Here is a 22,656-nt window from a genome sequence, read left to right as displayed (position 1 = left end):
CCCAAGGTCATGCCATTCTTTTGGCAGACCTCAGAACAGCACCCATGGCTCTCTCTCTAGTTTTATGGACGTGTGCACGTGCTCAGGTCTCAGCCAAAAAGTCTGTTGAACAAACTTTCCCCCTTTTCTCGATCTTTGGGACCTGATTGACTCACGCCTTCACGATCACTGGAGCTGCAAAATTAACAGTCTTTAAAATCTTCTGTAATGTAATTCCCTTCATTAGAGCAAAGAGATGGTTTTCCCCAGAGAGCACGATGTGGATGTTTAGATCCACCATGTAGCAAGGCTTGTAGCAGTTCTTGCATCAAGACTTTAATGTCGCTTTGCTCAGATCTGTAGCACAGACTTCTGTCGCTTGAGTTAACAGGGTACATTGTTATACTGCTACATGTCATGTGATCCTGACACTAAAGGATGCAGAATAAAGAAATACCCAGATGCACACTGTCAGGGAATTTCCTGGCTGGCAATAGATGATGCAGGAGGGGTGGGTTTGGTTTCAGGTCTGTTTCTAGTTCCCTTGCTCTTGGTCAGTTGTCTCTCGAGCTCTCACTCTCCCACAGCTTTTCTATTGATCTCTTTTTTCACTCTTTCCATTAACAAGCAAAGTTTCCTCAGTTCTTGCTCAATCTTCTAAGTTTCCATCTCCTTTTCTTTTGGTTTATAGTCACCCTGTACTTTCTTTCCCTCAGAGCCTTTTATTGATCCTAAAACCTTCTGCCATCTACTTGGCCCATAACCTGACTTCCCTCTGCACTCCTATCAAGTCCTGGGATCCTTCCTCCCATTCTCTCTGTGCCTTTTTAACTCTCCACTCTAACTCTTCATAGGTAAGTCCCTCCTATTACCCTACTATATTTTGTCCTGAAAATGGCAAAATTTTCATTCACAGTGTCATATGTGAGAGAAAGCTGGGCAAACATAATGGTAGGCATTGCTGCTGGTAGTACATATTTATATTTTATTTAGGCACAAAAATATTCTGTCAGAAGAATGAGATCTTAAGATTACAGGACATTAAATAACTGAAAAATTTAATCTGATGATAAGGAAATAGAAGATGGATTGAATAAGAGGCAAATGCTGTAGGGGAAAAAACAAACAAAGGCAGTAAACAAACCACAGCATGATGCAGGCAGATTGAATGCCACCCTTGTGCAGCCCTATCCAAACCCCTCAAAAGAACCATATCCTGGGGCCCTTCTTATTGGACAGACAGATATTACTTGGTTTCTTCCAGATCATGCTTCTAATTGCTTTGTGACTGCTGTTCTGAGATTTTGGAGGGTTATATTTTACGTCAGTATTTTGTGGTCAAGGGACATAAAGAATGAGATGGGGTCTGACCAAAGCACCAAATTCTAGGAACTCTCTTATTCTAACCCAGCTCTGAAACAGAATCTTGTTGCATCCTGGACTAATCACCCAAAGTCAATGCCTTCAGCTTCTTCAGTGTTCTGAGGTGGGGATAGCTGATCAAACTGCTGCAGAGGGGTGTTGCACCAGGACTCATCTGTGTTAAGTGGGATGACACTACAGCTTTGGCTTTTCCTGCTGATTTTGATAGGAGAGGTAGTTAGTTATATTTTGCACCTCTGCGTGCTTCCAAGAAGCTATTGCACTGCTGAGCAAAGATGAGCCTGCAGTCACTGTACCTACTGTGTTGCTTTTTTTAGGACTACTACATTAGAGCCTTGGTGACCAGACAAAAAATAGGGCAGAGCTGAAACAGTTCCAGGGACAGGAAGCATCACGGAGGAGATAATAGCAAAGCAAAGCAGAGATTCGAGCTTTTGTATGTCTCAAACTACTGTTTTAACTACTGGGCCAGATTCCCATGCACGCCAAACCCTCTTTTTTCTTAGGAATGAAGGAAGAAGGATTGAATTAAATTATTGGCTGTCAGGAGGAGAATATAAGCTACTAGGCCAGTGATACTTTGGGTTTGGTTTCTCTTTTTTTTTTTTTTTTGGCTGAAGTCATAAGCAGTTCTATACTCATGAATGATGTGGGTAATATACTTCAGATGGTTTATCGAGTGGATATAAATAACATAAACTGCACAAGTTCTGCTTATATAAAACTGGAGACCAACTCAAACTGCACAAGGACCTGGTCTGTGTGCTTTTCTTAGTTTCCTGAAATAGAAAACATCCAGAAGGATGCCAGATCAAAGAGAATTTTTGGGTGTGAATTCTGATTAGTGCAGACTGAATTACAATATATGTCATACAAAACCATTCAAGCAGTGGAGTTTTCATTAAATTGTTTGTAGATGGATCTGGTGAGAGTGGACAGAAATATCCAGATATTTTTTACTCATCTCTGAGATAGGGAAACCCACTTTTAAATATTTTACATAATTAATAGTACTTCTACTGGCTTTTAGTATTGCAGTTTCTCACATCACCTGTGCAGCATTTGCCTATTTCTTTTTGCTTCAAGTTACTACTTGAGATTTAATTGCAGCACTCAATCTGTGGACAGAATACAGGGGCAGGCATGGAGGTATATTCAGGTTGGTTCTCCCCAGAAAAAGGAACAGTCTCTTTCCCAGTACCAGAAATAACAGACTGAATAACAGACTGATGCTCCTTCAATGCCAAGGAGAATAAAAGAAGAGCACCGTTGCTAGGAAAAGAAACTGTAATAAATACTGAAGGGATAAAAGTGTAGTCTAAGGTCAGAACATTAGTATTTGAGCAGTGTGGATCCTATTAACAGTATCTTATGGCAGATATTATGCATGTCAAAATTGCCAGCTGAGTATAAATATTGGCTTCTGACTGCTGTTCAAAGCTAATGTGTTCAAGCCACCCAGTACCAATTAGAACTGATGACTGGAGAGGATTAGGCTCAGACATAACCATTCATGCTTTGGGGCAAGGAAGTGTGCTAGATGGTCTCTCAAGTTCTCTTGCAGTTCTACTTTCCAAGACTCAGGAATGTCAGTGACTTTACAAAGGGAACTTTCCTGAGTTTTTAGAACAGTGAAGATGGCATAGTATTATTTGTATTTCCCAGGGGCATAATGAGAAGCTAAAAGTCAAGTAGCATCATCAAGCCTTGCTGCTCAAATAATGTTTGAGCAACAGCTTGGGTTAAAAATGAAAAATTGCCATTTATTCAGATTTGCCTTCTGTGTTATGAAACTATCCAGTTCACATGGCTGCATGGGAACCCTGGAGACAAGGAAATTCTTTTTTTCCTTAACAGAATCTCCAGATACCACACAATATACAAAAAAAATTGCCACCACTGTTGGTGCACAAAGCAAATCTGTTGAGAGCCCTGTTAGTGAAGTATTAAAGAGGTGTATGTTTTTGTACCTAACATCTGCCAAGGGAGGGTTTTGGCACGTCAGACTTTGCTTCACGATTAATCAAGTGGTCTGAACACAGTGAGCTCTGTGTGCCTGTGGAGGGGCTCTGAGCACTCATGCACAGGTTTAAGGCAGACTTTCTTAGGCCAGTATTCCCCTGTGAAGGCAGGATTGAGCCCCAAAACTGAGGTATATTACCCCCAACAGTTTTTAACCCTACCAAGAGAGGTGGTGCGGAAGAGGGAATTGGAAGTTGCACCCCAGCTGAGATCTTTCTCATGTCATTCCTCCATGCACACATTGGTTTTCTTCAGACTTCCATATCCCAGGCTGCAGCACTGCAGGTCTCCCTGCTTCCTGCCAAGCCCTGTCCCATGGGAGCCAAGGCAGCTCCCAGACAGCTGCCTCCCTGCAGGCCATGTTCCTGTAGGAAGCCCTTGGCAAACTAATATAATAATCACCAAAGAACAGATCATTTCCCAACAGTTCAGGAGAGGGAGCAGTAATGAGACCCATTAATGGCTGTTTGACTGGGATTTCATCAGGGAAGCGGGAGAGAAGGAAACTGATTGATCTGAGCTAATTTGCAGAGGTGGCCACCTGTTGTCTATGGGCTCCATCTTCACAGAGTGAGATGTCTTCATGCCTTGGAGACAACCCCAACGGGAGCTTTGCACCTTCTAACCTCAGCCTGGTGAGTCACATCCAGACAGACAATGCATACCGAGACTTGGGCTTTTTTCAGAATGAGCATCCCTGCCCAGCTTTAAGCAAATCTCTTCATTCATCACCAGCACTACTCCTCAGACAACACAGCAGAGCAGTGTGCAGCCTGCTCTTGTCAGCTGCTCAGAAACGCAGAATTTCGAAAGTACAGTTACTGATAAAAACTCCGTAACTGAGAATACGCGGAAAGATGTCATAATCTCTTTGGAGGGAATCTGTGGGAAGTTTATTGGTACAAGAAAGGTCAGTGTCTGAGAGACAAGAACTGAGTAAAGTTGTCTTGAGGAGGGTGGTGATGATGACTAAATAAACAAGCGCAAACATGCACAACAGATGAAGGTGTCACTGGCTTTTCATTACTGCTGTTCAGGAACACCAGTTGGGATCAGGATGCTCTGAACTCAGCTCTGCAGGCTGTCCTTGCCCTGATGAGTTTACAAGCTAAGAAATCAGGTTCATGCTGACTATGTTTAAAAAATGTGGACCTAATAAATTACCAGGTTCAAATAATTTGCATTCCAGTGGGGTAAGGGAGTTCCCGACTTGCTAGATGCTGTCACCAAATTCTTCCTTCCTGCAGCATCAGTAATGGGCATGAGCCCATCTCTTTATGCCATCTACAACAGAATATTTGCATTTCTTGAGTGACAGCAAGATTTTTTCATCATCAGGCTCTTCTGCCTTCTGACTGTGCTAATAAGCACACTGTTTACAATGTGGAATATTTTAGGGACACAGTAGATGAGGGGCAGCAGACCAGCCAGTTTGAGTTTACACTCACACTGTTCTGTGTTGCTAGCAACTTGTTCATGTTAGAATACAACTCAGCTTAATACAGAAAATGTTACCAGCCATGTAAGCATCAATAGCTTCAATATTTGACAACATTATGAGGACTGACTCTAAACATTAGGACCATGGTTTCAAACCAGGGTGGCAGCATTCACTGAATACAAACATTCCTGATTTACTCTCCTATGAGAGGAGAGCTGAGCCCTGTTGAGCTTATTATAAAAGACAGTTTGATGGAATAGACTGAAATATCAAGATTTATAAATAAAAGAAGAACAAGAGAACTGTACATAAAACAACCCAGACCAAACTAACGTAATTACTCTCTATGGTGAGGTCAGTAAAAGAGCTGACTAAATGAATGTGGATGGCATTTCTATCTGTTTAGACCTTCGAAAGCTGTTGATAAAAATCTCCTTTCAGAGTGTTGGACTCTGGCTGTTCACGCTGCATGAGAAGGTCCCATGTGTTGAAAGAGAGATGAGGAACAAGGAGGTTGTTCTTAAGGAGGTTGTTCTTCAGGCCACCCTGTTCTTACAGGGGTTGGTCATTCGCAAAGATGCTCCCCCGTGACTAAGAGCCAGGCTGCCTGCAGAGGGGGTGACATGGGAAAATGGGAAAGGGAGCCCTTGAGAATCCCAGGGTCACACAGCTGGCAGTGTTTAGAGAGGGCACGGAGTGTTCCAGCACTCTCTGGGGCTTTGGGAACTGTTGGCGGGAACTCCAGCAGCGCAAGGAATGAAGAAAATGTATTTCTATGGATGTTCAACCACGATGTTGTGAAGCCTAATCTTGGTCTTGTGGGGAACCTTTCACACTCACTTTGGTTCAATAGTTGAGAAAACGTGGACACAGACAGCAGGAGGGGCAATTGGCCCTGGGTAGGAGCGTGTGTGCCAATGTCATTTGAGTCTGCAGCACCAGCTTTTCTCTTGCTGGTGGCTTCTGCTGGCACATTTTGCAGCTGGGGACAGGGGATAGGGGATAGCGGATAAGGGATAGGACGTGCACACAACTCAGCTGACATGCAGGGATTTGTTTAGTCTCCACAACCTTTAATTTGGAGTAAGAACATGATCTTGTTCATGCACAGCACTGAACAAGAATGCCCTGTCTCCTAAACAGCTCCGTGCTTATACAAGCCACAAACCTGGGTAGGCTTTAGGAACAGATCAGTCTCCCTAATATATCTGCATCTCTGTAGAGCTGCCAGCTGAGACTGGGACATAGTAGACCTCCAGTTCATTCCAGTTGGCTAACAGATCCTCTCGGATGGAAATGACTTTCATACCAAAATGAACCTGGGCTGGTTTCAGACCAATATCTTAAATGCGTACAGATTTTCTACTACCCTTTGAATCATCCAGTGCCCCAACAGGGAACTTTAATGCCAGTGCAGCATCTGCTGTGGAATATTTATATTCAGGGCTTCCTGTGTGAAGCTCTGGATGGATGTGATTATTGGATGCGTTGGAAAGGGGACAGTTTACTGCCTGGGTTTTATTTCCAGCTATTTTGTATTTCTATGCAAGGAGCTTATATGCCATGTTGTAAACGGCTGGTTTTCTTGTATGATGTCTCTTTTTTTTCCTCATTCTCTTAATGGGCTTCTCGCTAAAACTGACGTTTCAGCAGCATTCCCATTATTAGTTATGATGCCAGCAAATGGAGGTCTCAGTAGTGGGTGAAATTTAAATTAGTTTTGAAGAGCATTCAAATAATTCAGCGCTTTACTTTCATTTGGTAGCTCAACTTGCACAGTGTATGATTTAGTTATTCACATTTTAGTTACTGTGTTGATGTTGTTTAGCAAAGACCTTGTTTTGCCTGGGACCCAGTTACAGCTCCAGCTCTCAGCCAGTCTAATGTTGTTTACTGTAGCTACCAGGAAAATAATGGTTTGTTCTCTGGGTTCCTGTTTGATGTTATAAGCCAAGTCACACCAGCTAGTGCAGGAATCATTTCCATTTTGCTTTACACTGCTCCCATGAAAAACATCTAGCAGTGGAAAAGGACCTGTTTCTGAGCATGAATGATAGGTGTACCTTGCTCTGTTGGGCGTTTGTAGTAGTAGAGTGTCTCAGATAGGGCTTTACTTTTCATTCCAAAGAGCTATCCTGAACTGCAGCGATTGATTTGAAAAAGGATACAACACATCTGTGTTGTGAAAGAAATCTGCAAAGTTTGCATCTTTCCCTTGGACATCTTCACTTGTCCTATGAAAAATCCTGACTGTGAAGAAGTTTTTGTAACTGAGGCTTCTATAAATCTTGGTGAGTATCTCCTAATAAAGAATAAGCTTAGTAGTAAATATTAGTCAGTGTTGTCTAGAGGCACCGGCATTCTAAATTTGTATTTCCAGATGTCGGCAGTAACTCTGTGCATTAATTTCATCAGCTGGAAAATGAGGACATGTATTCTCATTATCCCAGGCCAACCTGGGACAAGTCCCACTCAGATGCTGGCTTTGTCAGACCCAGTTGGCTCCCATCAGTTCCACATCTGCCTGAGATGTGTGCCAGGGGTTTCATCCAAGACCCTGCATAGGTGAGGCAGCAGGCTCTGCTCCTCTGACTGGTGACCCGAGTGCTTGAGCAGGGTAATTTCTCCTCACAAGGAGATGCCATCACAACACAGTGCAGGGCCATCACATCCCTGGGTGCTGTCACAGCGTGATGACATTAATTCACGACGCGGCTGAGCAGTGCCCATTTATCATGACGTAGCGGTGTCTCAGGAACGTGTCCAGTTGTCTCTATATGTACATTACATCCTTCTGTCAGGTTTGCCATTCACCTGCATAGGCAGATCAGATTATACCCTCTGACGTACACATGGGAAGCACAGAATGAAAATAACTGAGCCCAAATGATCTGGCTGCTCACCTTGGCATTCAGTGTATCCTCTTACCTGAACAGAAGCTTGAAACAGAAAAATTAAATACCGTGGGCCTGATTACTTTTTTATGTGTGTGTAAATCAGTGAGTTCAGCAATAGGTAAAACATCTGTCTGCAAGAGCAGAATCCCACTCCTGAAACACTGCAAAGATAGGTTTTAACCTTTACATTAGCACAAAGGATATCCCAGGCTATTAATAGGATGCATTTCATTTTTGCCCAATAGCCTAATTAAGAGCTAACTCATACTTGAGGAGCAAAGGAAGCAATTTGATTTACGGTACCTCATGTGATTAAATCACCAGGGAAGAGAAAGAAGGATTTGAGATGGAAGGGGGGAGTTTTAAAACATATCATTTGTGAAGAATGGAATCTCTTTCTTCTGACAACCCTTTTGCCCCTGTGCTCATAGCTTAAAGAGGATTCACTGACTTTTATTTATTTGCCTAAACTACTGATTTTTCATCTTGCAGGGTGGCTTCAAAATCCAATGTGAACTTTTTAAGGCACCTAATGATCCATTCTATTATCCCCCAGGACAACACTAGTTCCAGTGATTTCATGGGGAACTGATTCGGAAAATACCCTTTTTCTCCCTTGCAGTCTCCTAGGCCCCTGAATCATGTTGATATCTGGATACCTCTTTTATTTGCAACAGTGAGGTGGCAGCACAGTCACTAAACAGACCTGGGGTGAGGGTTGATTGGGGAAAGACTCACACTGTGTGTAGCCCAAACAAGGTACCTATGGAACAGCTCAGTTTCTGTGCCAAAAATGAGACCTCATTGTCAGGTGGTTTTAAAAGCACAGGATTCCTGGCCCTTCTACCTGAGCATATAATACTGCCATTTTTTTTTTTTTTTAAAAAAAGCCCTCCTTATTGATTTTCATTTTGCAATAAACATACTTACAAACTTAGATAGACTTGGGAAACTGTAAGCCAATACCAAGAGAAAGTATGATGGGGCTTAGAAAATAGAATGTTCCCAGTTCTTGTTGCTGAACTAAGAAAGAAGCAGTCCAGGATGTAATAAAGTATTGCAAACTTTGGCCATCAACTTCAGTTTCCTACACGTGCACCTTCGTTCATGAATCGTGCCACATCGTGACAGCCATGTTTCCATCTGTGCATCTCAGTGCTTTGGAGGTGTCTAAACATTTCACTGCCTGGAAAATTGTGGTGCTAAGGCCAAGGGATTTGCTCAAGGAAACACAGATAATTTCTGATATAATTAGAAATAAAGCCTCCTGATACTCTTAGCTTAACCACAAGACCTATTATCTCTCATAGCCTCGTGTAGAGAAAATACCACAGCAGAACTGCTGTCACCCATTCTTCCTAAAACAGCACTGCCAGAGCCTAATCCTATTCTGCACCTATCTGGAGTATCTCTTCCAGGTCCTTCTCTACAGGATCAAGGACAGAATGGAATTTGAAATACTTTTTCAAACCCTGCTTTTCTTCTCTTTACTGCACTGCAAGCCAAAGGGAGCTCAGGCTGGTTTGAGGGCAAAAATATGTCAATCACACTGAAAACTCCAGTGCTTTCCTGAACCCCAGGCAGGACAGGATAGTGCTGCCCCATTGCAGGAACGATTTGGCACATGGTATAGGGAAAGAGTCTGGATTCTGCAAAAAAAGACTGCCACCAGAGCAGAAAATCCTACAGCCTTCAATAAACTATGAATCTGGCAACTCCAAGGACTGTACAAAACAAGTGGTTGTCTCAGCCGAGAAGTGGCTGTTTTGGCAAGGCGAGAGATATCAAGAAAGAAAATAATTAGCTGTCTAAAGGAATGCAGTAAATATATTCTCACCTGAATGCTTATTTGTTGTTTCCAATTTTTCCACGTCCATGACCTTTCCTTTCCTTGCTGGCATCATTAGTCCATTTTGCCTGTGTCCAGCACGCAGGCACTGCCGTCAGTTTGATGCATAGGTGGTGCTGCACTGTGGCTGTGGGTGAGCCCTGGAGAGGGAAGGTGTGATGGGGCTGCGCTCCATTCTCAGTGTATATCACTGGAGAGCTTCTCTTGCAGCGGTAGGGTGACACCCACTGAAAGTTGGAGTGGGTTTGGGGGGCAGGAGAAGCAGCTGGGATGGTTAAACATGGAATACATTCACCACTGTGTGTTGATAACCTGTAGTTGGCTTTATTTTTTTGTGTCTCTTTTACACCCCACCCCTTACCCCGCACATGGAAGGGCCTGAATCATCCCTGTTCTCACTGGCCTTTTTGCTGCACTTGAAACTTTTGTCCTGCCCAGCTCTGGCTGCATTAAGCCTATGGGCATGTATGAATCATGAGCTACCTTGGCCATAATTCAGGGAGCTGTGGCAGATGCCTGTCTTCTGGAAAAATATCATAGCCACCCACAGCTCATAGGAGAATTAACCTTGGGAGATGCACTAGAGACGTGCAGTGCCTCTCCTCCAGCTCTAATGATGGCCAGCATCTCCTTGGGAGGACACCCCCTCTGGTAAGCACCTCTTTGTGGGCTCCTTGTTTAGCCCACATTACAAGGCGTGCTTCAGAGGTGATCTGGCCAGTTTTCAGTTTTCTCCTTGGATTATTAACATGGAATATCATGACAATATGTTGTTGCTGCCCAGCGAGCTGCACACACACATCCTTTAGCTTGGAAGTGAGGTGTTCCTTGATCTCTTTTTGATTTTTCAGTGCTTGCTGTATCTTCCTGCTTGTGCTGTAACGCTAACTGGGATGAACAGGCCAGAGATATTTTCCTGTCATTTTGGAATAGCCTGATTGGTAGCACTGAGAAGATCAAAATGACACATGAAGACAGAGACTCTTGCTTTAAAGGAGTATTTCAAATGTGGGAACAGAGAGGAACGGAGAAATGTAATGTTGGGGAGGAGAGATAAAAAAGGAGAGAGAATTTGGCTTGGTAGAGTCTGTTAGATTGCAGGAAAGATCCAGGGGATTTGAGGGAAGACAGCACTGTCACCTCATCTTTGGTCTAAAGAGCTCAGTAGGGCAGGTGAGAAAAGAGAAAGAAAGATGAGTAATTGGATGGTGGATGCAGAGGGTGAGGATACGGAGCTACAGACGAAAAGAGGAAGAAAAAATTACCTTAAATAGCAAAGAATTCACAAAATTTAGTTAGTATCTCAGTATCAGGAGGATTATACTGTTTTGACTTCTCCAGGAAAAGCAGCACTATGGATTTGGATCCTTCAAACACTGGATGTTTAGGGGCCACCTGTGCATGGCCAGAAAAGAAGGCCATGGTCATGTCAGAGTGTGTCAGCGGTACTAAAATATGCATGGGGAGAAGGAAAGCAAGCTGGCTTCTACAGAGGGAACAGCTGTGCAGGAACTGTCTTTGTAGCACTGTAGAGAACCACCAAGACCCCTGCTTGGGAATGCAAAGAGTTTGTAAACCCATGAACAGAGGCATGTTCTGATTTAGGGCTACTGCAGTTCTGCCTTGATGCTTACCACTTCCACCTCGAGGGGAAAAAAACAAGTGCCAGAATGATTTAAAGACAGAATATCAACCCACACTGCTGCAGGCCTGCTTTCCACATTTTGTTGCTTTTATAGTTTTAACTCTTGTTCCAAGAGAAGGACTTCTCTGTGTGTGTGTGTGTCTCTGTATGTGTTTCCTTCCAAAATTCGCACATGAAACCAATGACTGAAATTCTTAAGAAAGACAATAGTAGAAATTTTCAGAAGCTTGTGAAGCATAATATCTCTCTTACTTTCCCCCCATCAATAAGGCAGCACTTTGAAGGGAAAATTTTCTAGTCTAACTTGATTTTTCGTGCCGCTTTTCTTTCAATCGTTTTCACTCCAGCCAAATGCAGAAGGGGGAAGACAATCTGAAACATGAGGCACACCTCTTCAGAATTGCAAGACCTTTGTTCAGCCCCTCCTTTGCTACAAATGTTTGATGTTAGGAAAATCTCTTCAGGTGCCCCACATCTCAGCTTTCTAACTGTAACGTGGGAATTACACTTCTCGTTATCTCGGAAGTGGTAGGAAGACAAATCTGTTAGAGACTGTGAGATGCTCAGACGTTATGGTGTGGAGAGGAACGTGAGGCAAATATGCAGACTGAAAGCCTCCAGATCCCTTTCCGTGGATTTTATTCAGACCCCTCTGTCTGACAAACAAGTATCACATTCACCACTCCAAAGGGAGGAGACGCAGGTCCTGATTTCGAAGTGGGTCTTTAAACCGATGTGGAAGCTTAAGATGAAGGCTGCAGCGTGACAGCAAAAGAATTTTGCTTTCTGGGCAAAGAAGCACAGAGCAGTGCCAATGTCTTTATTTGAAAAACTCCCTGAGACATTGCTAAAACAGATTTTCTGTGAAATCTGTTGCATTCACAACTACAGAATGTTATGATCTAGCACAAAAGTTTTTATAGCTACTCAAGTATAATAGAGGAATCCCAGGCTCAGGCCTATAAAACCCTTTATAGAAAAGCCCTCCTTTACAGATCTCCTATGTATAATTCCTGAAAATCGGCAGCTATTGCTGTATCAATTGGGCTTTTAAATGTCATGCAGGACTGTTGGTGATGCTGTTCTGAATGCAGTAGTACCTATTTGATGAATGGTTTGTTATTTTTTTTCTCCTTAAAACCAAAACCTAACTAAAATATTGTTCAGGGGGAAAATTTGGGAACGCATGGGTGAAGTTTAAATAATTACCAGTCACAGGTTGAATTCCAGAGCCAAGCACATTTTTTTATAACGTGCTGCTTTATTCTGTCTCCCAGCCATGTTGCAGCGTGCTCTTTGCTGTTTTACAAGCTGTAACGTACAATGATGGTCATTACTATTCATAGATTCATAGAATTTAAGATTGGAAAGGATGATAAGATGATCTAATCCGACCTCCCGCTTAGCAAAAACCAGACATTTCATCCAGTTACCCTCGTATTGAGCCCAGTAACTTGTGTTTGACAAAATTGGATCTTCTGGAGAGACATCTACTCTTGATGTGAGGAATTCAAAAGGCAAATAATTCCTGGATAGTCCTTCCAGTATTTAATCACCCTTAGAGTTAGAAAAACCCCAATTCTGCACCTTGTTTCTAATTTGAATTTTCTGGCTTTAAATTCCAGCCATTGGTTCTTGTAATATGTCTTTTTCCACTAGATTAAGAAGCCCTTTAAAACCCACTGTGTTCTCATGATAAAGGTACTTATATGATCTAATCAAATCACCTTTAGGTCTTCTTCTGAATTTAATAATAAGAAAAATGTATTTATTTTGTAAAAGCACTTACAGGCCCCAGTCACAGACGAAGGCCCTGGATAATTGACAGTTTTAAGGAAACTGGGGTTCATTTCTTCTCTGTCACAGATTTCTGGGGTGTCCTTGGACATGTCACTCAGCTCCCTCGTTTCTTGGGTGCTCACCTACAAGAATATATATATATATTTATATATACCACAGGTGTATATTTCTCCACTGTAAAGTGCTGGGGGAACAGTGGAAACACTTAAGATGGCAATCCTAAATCATTGTCCAACTAAATTAAAAAAAAACCCATCTCCTGTTAGATATGGGTCAAGGTTGAGTGTCTGCTGTACTGAACTCTGAAACAAGTGCTGATGACTGTTGTGCAGTAACCATGTTTTAAATTAAAGCAATAGTGAGGTGTGACTACATTAGGTAACTGAGTGCAATGCTGTGTGACTTGATATGATGCTGACCTCAGCTATTTCACCCTCACATCGTGCACAAGTATCATCTGGATCCCAAAGAGAAATGATCCAATGACAGATGACTTGGACTTGAGCTAAAATGACTGACTGCATGCTCACATTTTTGGTTTTTGCCACAGCAGGTCTGTACCTTGAGCACAGGTATAGGTAAAAGCTGGAGGAAAATACTGTCTTCAGCTGTCCCAGCAGCCTCCAAAGTGATTGTGGGACTATAGCTCATTTTACATACCAGCCCATCAGCCCTTTGGCAACGCGCCAATACAGAGCTGGAAAAGTTTACAGTCCTGATAGGACTTTGCATCCCTGTGCTGAAGACCAAAAATTCAAACTCCATAATTTTTAAATCAACAGGCAAATTCCAATTACACTTCAAGAGTCCACTTGTGGACTCAGACCAAGCCTTTGCCTTGGCATGACATCAGTTTGGGCAAAGAACACTCTCAGTGTATGCTCTGTGGACTGTGTAATGTCAGGGCAGCATAGGCCCTGAAACATGCCAGTAAGTGCCCCTTGATGACAGGTGGGAAAGGATTTTGGAATAGCTTTTATGTCATCCCTGTGCTGTTTCTCTTTCCTGTCCTCGGTGGAATCCTCAGGACAACTCTTTGCTCTTCCTTGCAGGTTCTTATTGCTCTGTCTCAAAATCTCTGCAAACATCAGTTGTGCTGTTTCCTCACTCCTTGGGCTTTTAAAACAGTGTGGCTTTCCATGGCTTGTGGTAAGTGTAACAGTTACTTCTTGTGTTTTTATTAATGTTAAGTGCATTCTTTTCTCCTCTTTCTTAAATGCTGACATCTGGCAGCAAGCAGCTCTATACATCATTAGCTGAGGAGCTCAGGTTTAAGAACCCAGAATAAGAACAAACCTCTGAAGTCAGGATGTGTAATAGCTGTTATTATTTGCTCACTCTTAATTACCTCTTCCCCTTATTTGTCTCTCTTTAATGGAATGCCAACAACATTTTCTAACCTCTCGCTCAGCAACTGATTTGTCAAAACTGTAGATAGCATTTGCTCCAGTTAGAGGCACATGTTTAGCCATGGAGGGCAAAACTGCACTAGTAATTAGAAAAGTAGGGATCTGGACTAATTCCATGGAAGTGCTTCACATTCAAACTGACAGATTTGTTCTGCTGAACTACCATTCATGTACCAAGCCAGGTGCTTGTGCCAATCTGCCTCAAGTTGAAGGCTGTGTCCTGGGACACTGCCTGCCCTTCATGAGGGATCCCACGCAGAGCTGTGCTCCCTTAGACATGCTGGAACCTCGCCTGCCCATCAGGAAGGTAAAAACAGCAGGGCTTCACTGTAAAATGCTAAAGGGACAAAGGAGTAGCCTCACTAATTCCCCTCTGTCACTTGGTCTGCACAGAGGGGATGTGCTTTACTAGGACAGTATGTATGACTGTCCCCTCTCTGCATGAAAGCAGAGGCTTGGGAAGGCTGAACTTTGTTTAACTGAAGGAGTAAGGAAAGAAATATCCGTGCAGCAGTTACTGAGTGCAAAGGCTGCCATTTTTCCTGAGAAACGATCAGTCAGGGGAGAGTTAAACCCACACCTTCTCTAGCATTCACCTGCATTTGCAAATAAATCAGCCATAAGAACAACTTAGACAGCCTCCTCCTACATGGCTTCTCCACTAAAAGACGTGGGAGAAAGGCAGTGGTGCTGCTTGTTTTGCTGCAGCCCTGTCGGTATTTCAGGTATTGTGCTGAATTTCACAGGGTCCTCTATAGATCACGGTGCTTTCACTGCAGTGTTTGGCTGATTCACACTTGCTCTGAGAACCTACACTGACATATCACAAGCTGCTCTGCAGGGGATGGCTTGAACTCCATGTTCAAGCCCACGTTTCTGGCTTGGTGGTGCTTGGTGCTGCGGGTTAGACAGTGTTTCAAACAGGCCACAGCGTAGCAGCACCTGCTGCAGAAAATGTGAAGGATAACGTGTGTATAGCAGTGCTGTCTTTCCTGTCATTCTCAACAGAATAGCAGGTGGAGGATGACTCCTCTGATTTGCTTCCCACCCTTTTAGGACAGCACTGATTTTGAAAATTGTTGCCATATAAGGTCTTTATAACACATGGGTTTATGCAGGTTCTGGATGTGACTGTCTCTTATGCACAGCTTGGAAATGAAACTTGCAGCATTTTTAAGTGTGGCAGTAAGAGGAGCCCGCTGATAAATTTGTATACATTTGTGCCCTGAGCAATGGGCTTTGAGTGTGAGGTGACAGGGTTAATCTAGCAGCATGCAGGCATGAATGAACAATTTTTTTTTTGGTGCCATATATCTTGGCTAATTCCATGATTATGCCCCTTTTCATTTAAGACTGCTTCGAAGCAGCTTCCTACTAACTAACCTATCCATGTATGGACTGCAAAGATCGCAGCAACAAGTACCACATAGCCAAAAACATCTGAAATAAGAAAATGAAATAAGAAAAACAACTTCATAAAACTAAGCCAGAACAGCCATCTCAGCAGAGCAGGACTGTTCTTTAAAAACAAGGACATATCAGGCAAAGTTTTACTGGTAACAAACCCAAACACCCGCATTTGAAAGTAATTACTTGACATCTAGAGATCTGCTCCCACCGTTAAGACCACAAGGTCAAATTTTGCTCTGAAGGATATTGGTGTCTGGATCAAAACAAAACAATTGTAAAGGACTTTGGAGAGCCATGTCTCAAAGAAATAAATCACCCTGGCTGTCCAGAATGTGTCGGGTGGCTGTGCCTGTGCTGGTGAGTTGCTCTGTTCACACACACACACACAGTTCCAGCACAGGCTGGAGCATCCAGCGCTGGGGCTGCTGCTCACATGCAGTGCATTTGCAATTGCAGAGCAGCCAGCTGCTCGATGCCAGGCTTTGGGAAAAGCACTTGATAGCCGTGGCAATACATACACACTCATGTCCCTGAGCTTTTCTTACAGGACAGAGGATCAGATTGCATAATGCAGAAAAATCCCATATTATAAAGGATATCTGGCAATGGTGATGTTGCCTCTTGAGCCCTGGCTATCCTGTTAGAGTGGGAACCTAAAATCTGGCCCCTGTGGGCTAGTATCTTGAGTTAAATTGTGTCTGTTAGACAGATGCTAACCCAGGTCCTCTGGGAAAGAAAGTAGGGATGTAACAGACAACAGACTTTGTCTTTCAAGAGTTTGGAAAGCCAAATTCTACACAATGAAGAGTGTTTGCTATCTGCTGCTGACTGCCAGCAAAGGACAAGCTGTTTATCCTATTGTCGCTCTGTTTCCCATGTATACACTAGAGATTATCCACTTACCACTGCTGAAACACACTTGGAGGTTGTAAATTGGAAACTTCTATATGACAGGTCAGTAACTGTGATTTCAGCTGTAATAGCCCATGCAAAACAGGCTTAAACTGTGTGCTATGTGCAGCTGAAATACAGAATGCAAAACCAGACTGTGTCGTGAAGAGTGTGCAAAGAATAGTTCTAGTCTGCATGTGGTACAGGAGCTACAGAGGGAATACTGACTTATTTCTCAATAATTTATTGAAGTATTAAGTTACTGTGCCTATTAATTTCTGTGTTGAACTTATCAGATCAGGGTCTGATGTTTTTGCAAGATCGCTTTTCTGGCTTCAAGAGTGGGTTTTACTGCTGAGTTCCAACATGAGTTGGGAAAGCAATAGTGTTTTTCTACCTCTTTAAAAAACAGACTGGCTCTGTGAACCAGCTCGAGCTGGAGTTGGTGCATCAAATCCGTGTTGTTCCTGGATGGGACCACATGAGTTTAGGTAGCACTGTCAGTGCCCCTGGGATACCGGGAGTTTGAGCCTGATTCTATGTTACTCCAAAATGTTTCTTTTACACATCCAAACAAAGGGTGGAGGCAATTGCATCCATCGGCAGAAGAAAAGCCCTCCTGCAAAGGAGGACATGAGCACTTCAGAGAAGCAATCCCTCACTGAAATCCTCTCCCCTTCCCAAACTGGAAGGCTTTTAAACCTCTGTGTTGGAATCCAAACTGCCAGGGGCTCCTGTCCTGCTGCCTCGTTGTTACAGTGGGCAGGACCAAGGAGCCTTTGCAACTTTAAAGCATTGATATCTAGTTTGTGAGGCTCTTCCTAAAGAGATCTGTCCAGATTTGGCCATCTTGCCAGTAGTACTCCTTTTCTGAAGTTAAAGAGGGCAAGTTTGTGCTACGCATCGCCTGGCTCCAGATTATGCAGATTTAGGCTATCTGGGAAGGGAAGGGGACAGCCTGTGGACAGGGCTCCTGCCGCTGCCTTTCCCAGCTGTCCCTGCCCTGGCAGTGGGCAGTTCCCGCGAAGCCGAGCAGCTTGGGTTTGAGTTTAGGGAAGATGAAATTACGCTGCAGCTACCCAGAAGACAGCGTTGCAAAACCCAGGCCTTCAAAAGTCTGGCTCAGAAACCCTGGTGATTTCGGGGCTGCAATTGTTAATTCCGCTATTCTGAATTTATTGCCTGCCCTCCTGCCGCGCCCGGGAACACTCCCCGAAGTCACAGCGCGCTTAAAAAAAAAAAAAAAAAAATCATAGCTGCTGTTATTATTATTAAACATAACCGGAGATTCCCATACGCTGCCTCGTCTCCGGGAGGTGGCCCCGCAGGGGAACGCGGTCCCCGGGCAGGAATGGCAGTGACAGACCCGCGCGGGGGATGCGAACGAGCGGGGGGGACGAGCCAGCGGGGCAGTGCCCGGAGGGATGGGGGTGCAGAGGGGCCGGGGGACAGAGCGCGGGCGGGGCGAGGGGAAGGTTGCGATGCGGGTCCGGGGCGCCCCATCCCGGTGCGGGGCCGGGGGCGGCGGGACCGGCGGGGGGCGCGGGGCGGGCGCATGCGCTGCGGCGGCGGGGCGGCGGGGGCCGGGGCGGCGCGGGGGGCCGGAGGGAGGGAGGGAGCGGGCGGGGAGGAGGCAGGGCCGGGCCGGGCCGCCTATTTGAGGGAAAGTAGCGCTCGGCGGGCGCTCAGTGCCGGCCCGCCGCGGACAGGCAGCGGGGCGAGCGAGCGGTCGGTGTCCGCAGCCGGCGTGGCGCTGCCCCCCGCCCCTGCCGAGGACTGCCGCGCTCGTCGCACGAGTGGCGGCGGGGGGAGCCCGCCCCGCGGGGCCGCCTCTGCCCCTTCCCCGCCGCGCCGTTAATGGAAACATGGCGATGGCGGCTCCGACCGGCAGCGCGGCGCCCGTCGCCCCGGCCCTCTGCGGCCACCTGGCCCTGCTGCTGCTCCTCGCCGCCCCCGCCGCGCACGGCTACAGCTTCCCGCAGCAGCACACGTAAGTGCCGCCGCCCCGGCCGGGACCCCGCGGCTCGGCTCGGCCCGGCGCGGTGGCGCATCGCGGGGCCGCCCCGGGGCCTGCGGGGGAGCGGCGGCGGCGGGGCCGCGGCGGGCGCTGCCGGTGCCGGCGCGCTGGATGCGGGCGGGCGCGGGGGTCTCCGCCCGCTCCCCGCCGGAGCGGCGGGGCGAGGAGCGAGACCCAAAGTTGCTGGAAAAGCACAAACTTCCCCGGCGGGTGCCGGTCCGCAGGGCGGCTGTCGGAGCCTTAACGTGCGGCGAGAGGGGGGAAAGACCGAAAAAGGACTTCTCTCTTTTCCCCCGCCATCCCCGTTTTCAAGCACACAATATGGTACCCACAAACCGGCCGTGCCCACCGGAGTTTGAGCATAAACTAATAATAGCTGGATAGTTCCACAGGCTATCCGAGCTGGCGGGTCTTCCTCTCTCTCCCTCTGGACCGACCGAAATTGGCTGTAATCTATTGAAAGTCGGAAAGCAGCTCATTTGGGTGAGGGGGTGGGGGACTGGAGAGTCGCTGCAGGAAGGATATAAATAGATTTTTTTTGAAGAAAGCGAACGTTTTGGAAGTTAAGGTTTGGGAATATTTGCTAACACGGTAGGCTCTCTTGCCTACCGTGATAACCCTTAAGCCTGTCCCCCTCCACACATCCATGTGAAACCTTGCCGAGATGTATTTTAAGAGGCTGTCATCTCCGTTATGAAATGCTGAGGTTTGTTGACACAAAACGGAAAGAAATCCAGACGATTCAAAGTAAAGGCTGACACCGTGTCCTTACAGTCTGCGTTTCTGAAGGTGGGGGAAAGATTTCAATGACATAGAGTTAATAATAGCAGTGTTGCCCTTAACTTTGTGCTGCCCCAGTGGATGTGCACTGCTTTATGTCACAATTTTCTTGTCATTTGTGATTTGCTTAAGAATAGAAATACATTGCATATATATATGTCACAGGGAGTATTTTTGAAAGCCCTTTAGATTAGTGTCTTTGATCTCAAAGTACATTTTTACAAGCATGTAGTCAGGCCTTCTGAAAAGAAGGCTTATCGGCAGAAGAAACAGTGCTGTTTATTTGGGAGAGCTGTAGCTTACCGTGTTAATATCTGGCTTTACCGAAGGCATGGTTGTTTGTTTATTTAGAAATCCTTCCCATTCAGACAGCTTCTTTCTGGATTCTTTTGGGTTGTCTCTACGTATTTCCAAATATCTTTGACCTCTGGGAGCCGATGGCTTCCCTTTTCTTGCTGTCATGTAAATACAGAAATTCTTCAGAATAAGACCCTGAGAAATGTCTACCTACAGGGGGAGGGAACATGCCAGTTCTCGTCCGAGTAGCAGAGCTTTACGGCCTGATCCAGCCTTGCTCTTACATGAACGATCATTGCTTCCATGAGAATTCCTATGGAAGTAAAGGGGATTATGTACATGGTGAAGCGCAGATAAAGTTTGTGAGATGTTTTTGATATTTCAGTAGCTTTTTGTGGATTGTAAGTTGTTGCTTTCTCTTTTTAAATTCAGAACACAGAATCATATTCTAGAATAAATCTCTTCTGGATACCAGGTTGTGAGTCGAAACTGTGTTTTCTTTCTAACTGCAGAAAGTTTTACAAGAAGGTTCCTATACCGAGAGACATAGAAAGGCGTATTATTTGTAAATGATGTGCTGGTCTTCCGTCGCCCAGACTCATTATTGTCTATGTTGTTTTAATAAACAGTGCCAGCTTTTTAACCGAAGCAGCTTTATTCTAATTAATTTGGTGGGGTTTACTAGGCTATATTTTGTTAGCTCTGCTCTCTTATCAGTGGAGTTATCAGAGTGGGCCTGATCCTGCGCTGAGCGAGGCAAGATGAGCAAAAACTGAACCCACTGGCAAAGATTCCTCATTTCTTGCAAATATGAAGGAATGGTCCTGAAAACGCCACTTACTGTGTGTGTGTCTCTGGTGGGAATCAATGCAGTCTGGCTGCATCTGGAGAAGAGACTCAGAAGGGATGCAAGACCTCAGCCTGACCTGGTATCTTCTTGCTCGTTTGGTTCCCCTTATGACCTGTTCTGTGAACCCAGAGAAGAGAAGAGTCACGAATGGATATTTGATGATGATGCACAATTGCTGGGCAGTAGGTTAATGCTGTAACGTGGGCTGAAATGCCTGGCGAGTTCTGCCCTAGGGCTGCCGTGATTGTTTCTCGGGAAGGAAATACTTAACGGGAGTAAAGAGTGCAATGGTAACTGGCACCAAGGCTTGAACAACCCTCCTTAATTGACTGTTCCCCCTGAGTAGTTACCTGTTTGCACCTTCCTTGTTTTTAAAGAGGCTGGATACAACTTCAATCTCTTTGGCGGATTTGTCGGTCAGGAGCTGAGTTCAGCTGATGAGATGGGCTGCTAAATTCTTCCCGTTATAAGCCAATTTTCTCCTACTTTGGACAATGCACCCTTGTGAGTGATTCAGAGCATTGATTAGAAACATGTTTGTCTTTGGAGGTTTTCTCTGTAAATCACTGAAGTCATCTTTCACTCCCGGACTCTCAGAAATCAGGCTGCTTTTTTAAGCAGCCCCAGAATTGTTTCATTCTGGCAGGCAGCAGACTGAGTGATTAGGATATTTTGCCTAAGGGGGGAGAGAGAAGAAAATAAGGAACATTTTTCTTTTTTATTTTTGGTTACAATTGTATTAATTATTGTCAGTGTGTTGATTCTTGGTTCTGTCCCTGATAAATCGCTGGTGTTCTACATTATCTCTCTCCTCTCGGGTAGCATGGTTTTAATCATCTTACGCTGAGCTAAGGAAAGCTCGGCTCAGCCAGTTGTCCAAAGGGGAATTTCTCATTGAGATTTAAAAAGCAAAATCCCAGATTGGAACAAACCCACTGGGGCGAGCGTGTTAGGTGATGTCCACTGACTGACACGGCTCCTTTTAGGAATCATCACGTACAAGAACGTGCATCTGTGTGGTCAATGGGATTAATGGCTGTGGAAGGAAAGGCTGTTGGTTGCAGTTAATTTTTCTTTTAAATAGTACACAGAGGGATTCCTGTGGCAGCACAGTAACAACCTCTGCTTGAATTTATGAGCGATTTGGCGTTAGGTGATTGAAAGCCGGGTCGGCCAGGGGAGTCCTGCACCTGTACTGCTGCTGCCTCCCCTTCGTGGGTATCGTGTGCGTCTGAGTGCTGGGGAACGTGGCTGCAAATACCGCTCCTGGGGAGCAGAACAAACCCCCTCCTCACTTTGCAGCGAGGCTTTTTGTCACTTGGACTTGAAAGAAAATTGCCATCTGCTAGAGGGTGGCGAGCCATTTGCTTGTCGTGAGGAGGCAGGTGTGCGCGGAATTGCTGCGCGTCCGCTTGGCTCCGTTGCTGCTCTGCAGGGCATCTCTGCCCAGCCAGCCACAGGAGAAAGGCATGGCTGCAGGGGAGAGCGCCAGTCCTGCTTCCCCAGTGGATTTAGCACTTGTCAGACGCAGACAGTTGTTTTGGGCAGCAGGCTGGAGGTGTGACCTGTGTTCCTGTTGGATAGTGAGCAGTGAAAGGCTCCTGCTTAGGACAATAAGGCCTAATAGCTTCCCATCCCTGCTGGAAGGTGGGCCTGAGGCTGCCTCTTCCAAATTAGTTGCTTCTTTGTAGCAGATTTTGATTTGTACTTGTGTCATTTCACCCCAAATGAGGTTAATGATGCTGGTAGTGATGGCACATCTGGGCTAGCAGGGCTTGAAATAAATAACTCTATTAGAACTGGATGCATTAGGGTTTGCATGATGCCATGTAGAGGAAGTTCCTTCTCTTGTTCCATTGCCCACCTGCTGTGCACTCAGAAAATCTCTTCCAATTATGGTTCTGATGCTTGGGAAGGGAATTTGTGAAAAAGGAGCAGAGAAGAAGTGGGGGAGATGGCCCCGCTTGTCTTCTGCTGTGCTCATCT

At 45.2% G+C, this 22,656-nt stretch overlaps 1 protein-coding gene across 4 annotated transcripts in view; it reads left to right on the top strand.

Annotated features, from left to right (window-relative positions):
• Positions 1 to 22,656, top strand: part of CACNA2D2 (calcium voltage-gated channel auxiliary subunit alpha2delta 2) — a 231,492-nt gene that overhangs the window by 6,365 nt on the left and 202,471 nt on the right. Inside the window, exons 1-2 of one of the 4 annotated variants that reach the window (XM_027886437.1) lie at positions 11,565 to 11,661; positions 14,069 to 14,165. Coding sequence is in view for 2 of the 4 variants with exons in the window: in XM_027886433.1 (XP_027742234.1) it covers positions 18,592 to 18,716 (125 nt within the window). In the remaining 2 variants the exon portion in view is untranslated. Of the gene's footprint in view, positions 1 to 11,564; positions 11,662 to 14,068; positions 14,166 to 18,415; positions 18,717 to 22,656 lie in introns of those variants that run through there. The other 3 variants (XM_027886436.1, XM_027886433.1, XM_027886434.1) reach the window with 3 other exon arrangements.

Source organism: Empidonax traillii, unplaced genomic scaffold, assembly GCF_003031625.1.
Source record: "Empidonax traillii isolate 1590-97213 ecotype Southwest subspecies unplaced genomic scaffold, ASM303162v1 scaffold187:size1931383, whole genome shotgun sequence".
Taxonomy (NCBI): Eukaryota; Metazoa; Chordata; class Aves; order Passeriformes; family Tyrannidae; genus Empidonax; species Empidonax traillii.
The sequence above is the reverse complement of the archived record's forward strand: the minus strand, read 5'-3'. Positions and strand labels throughout refer to the sequence as shown.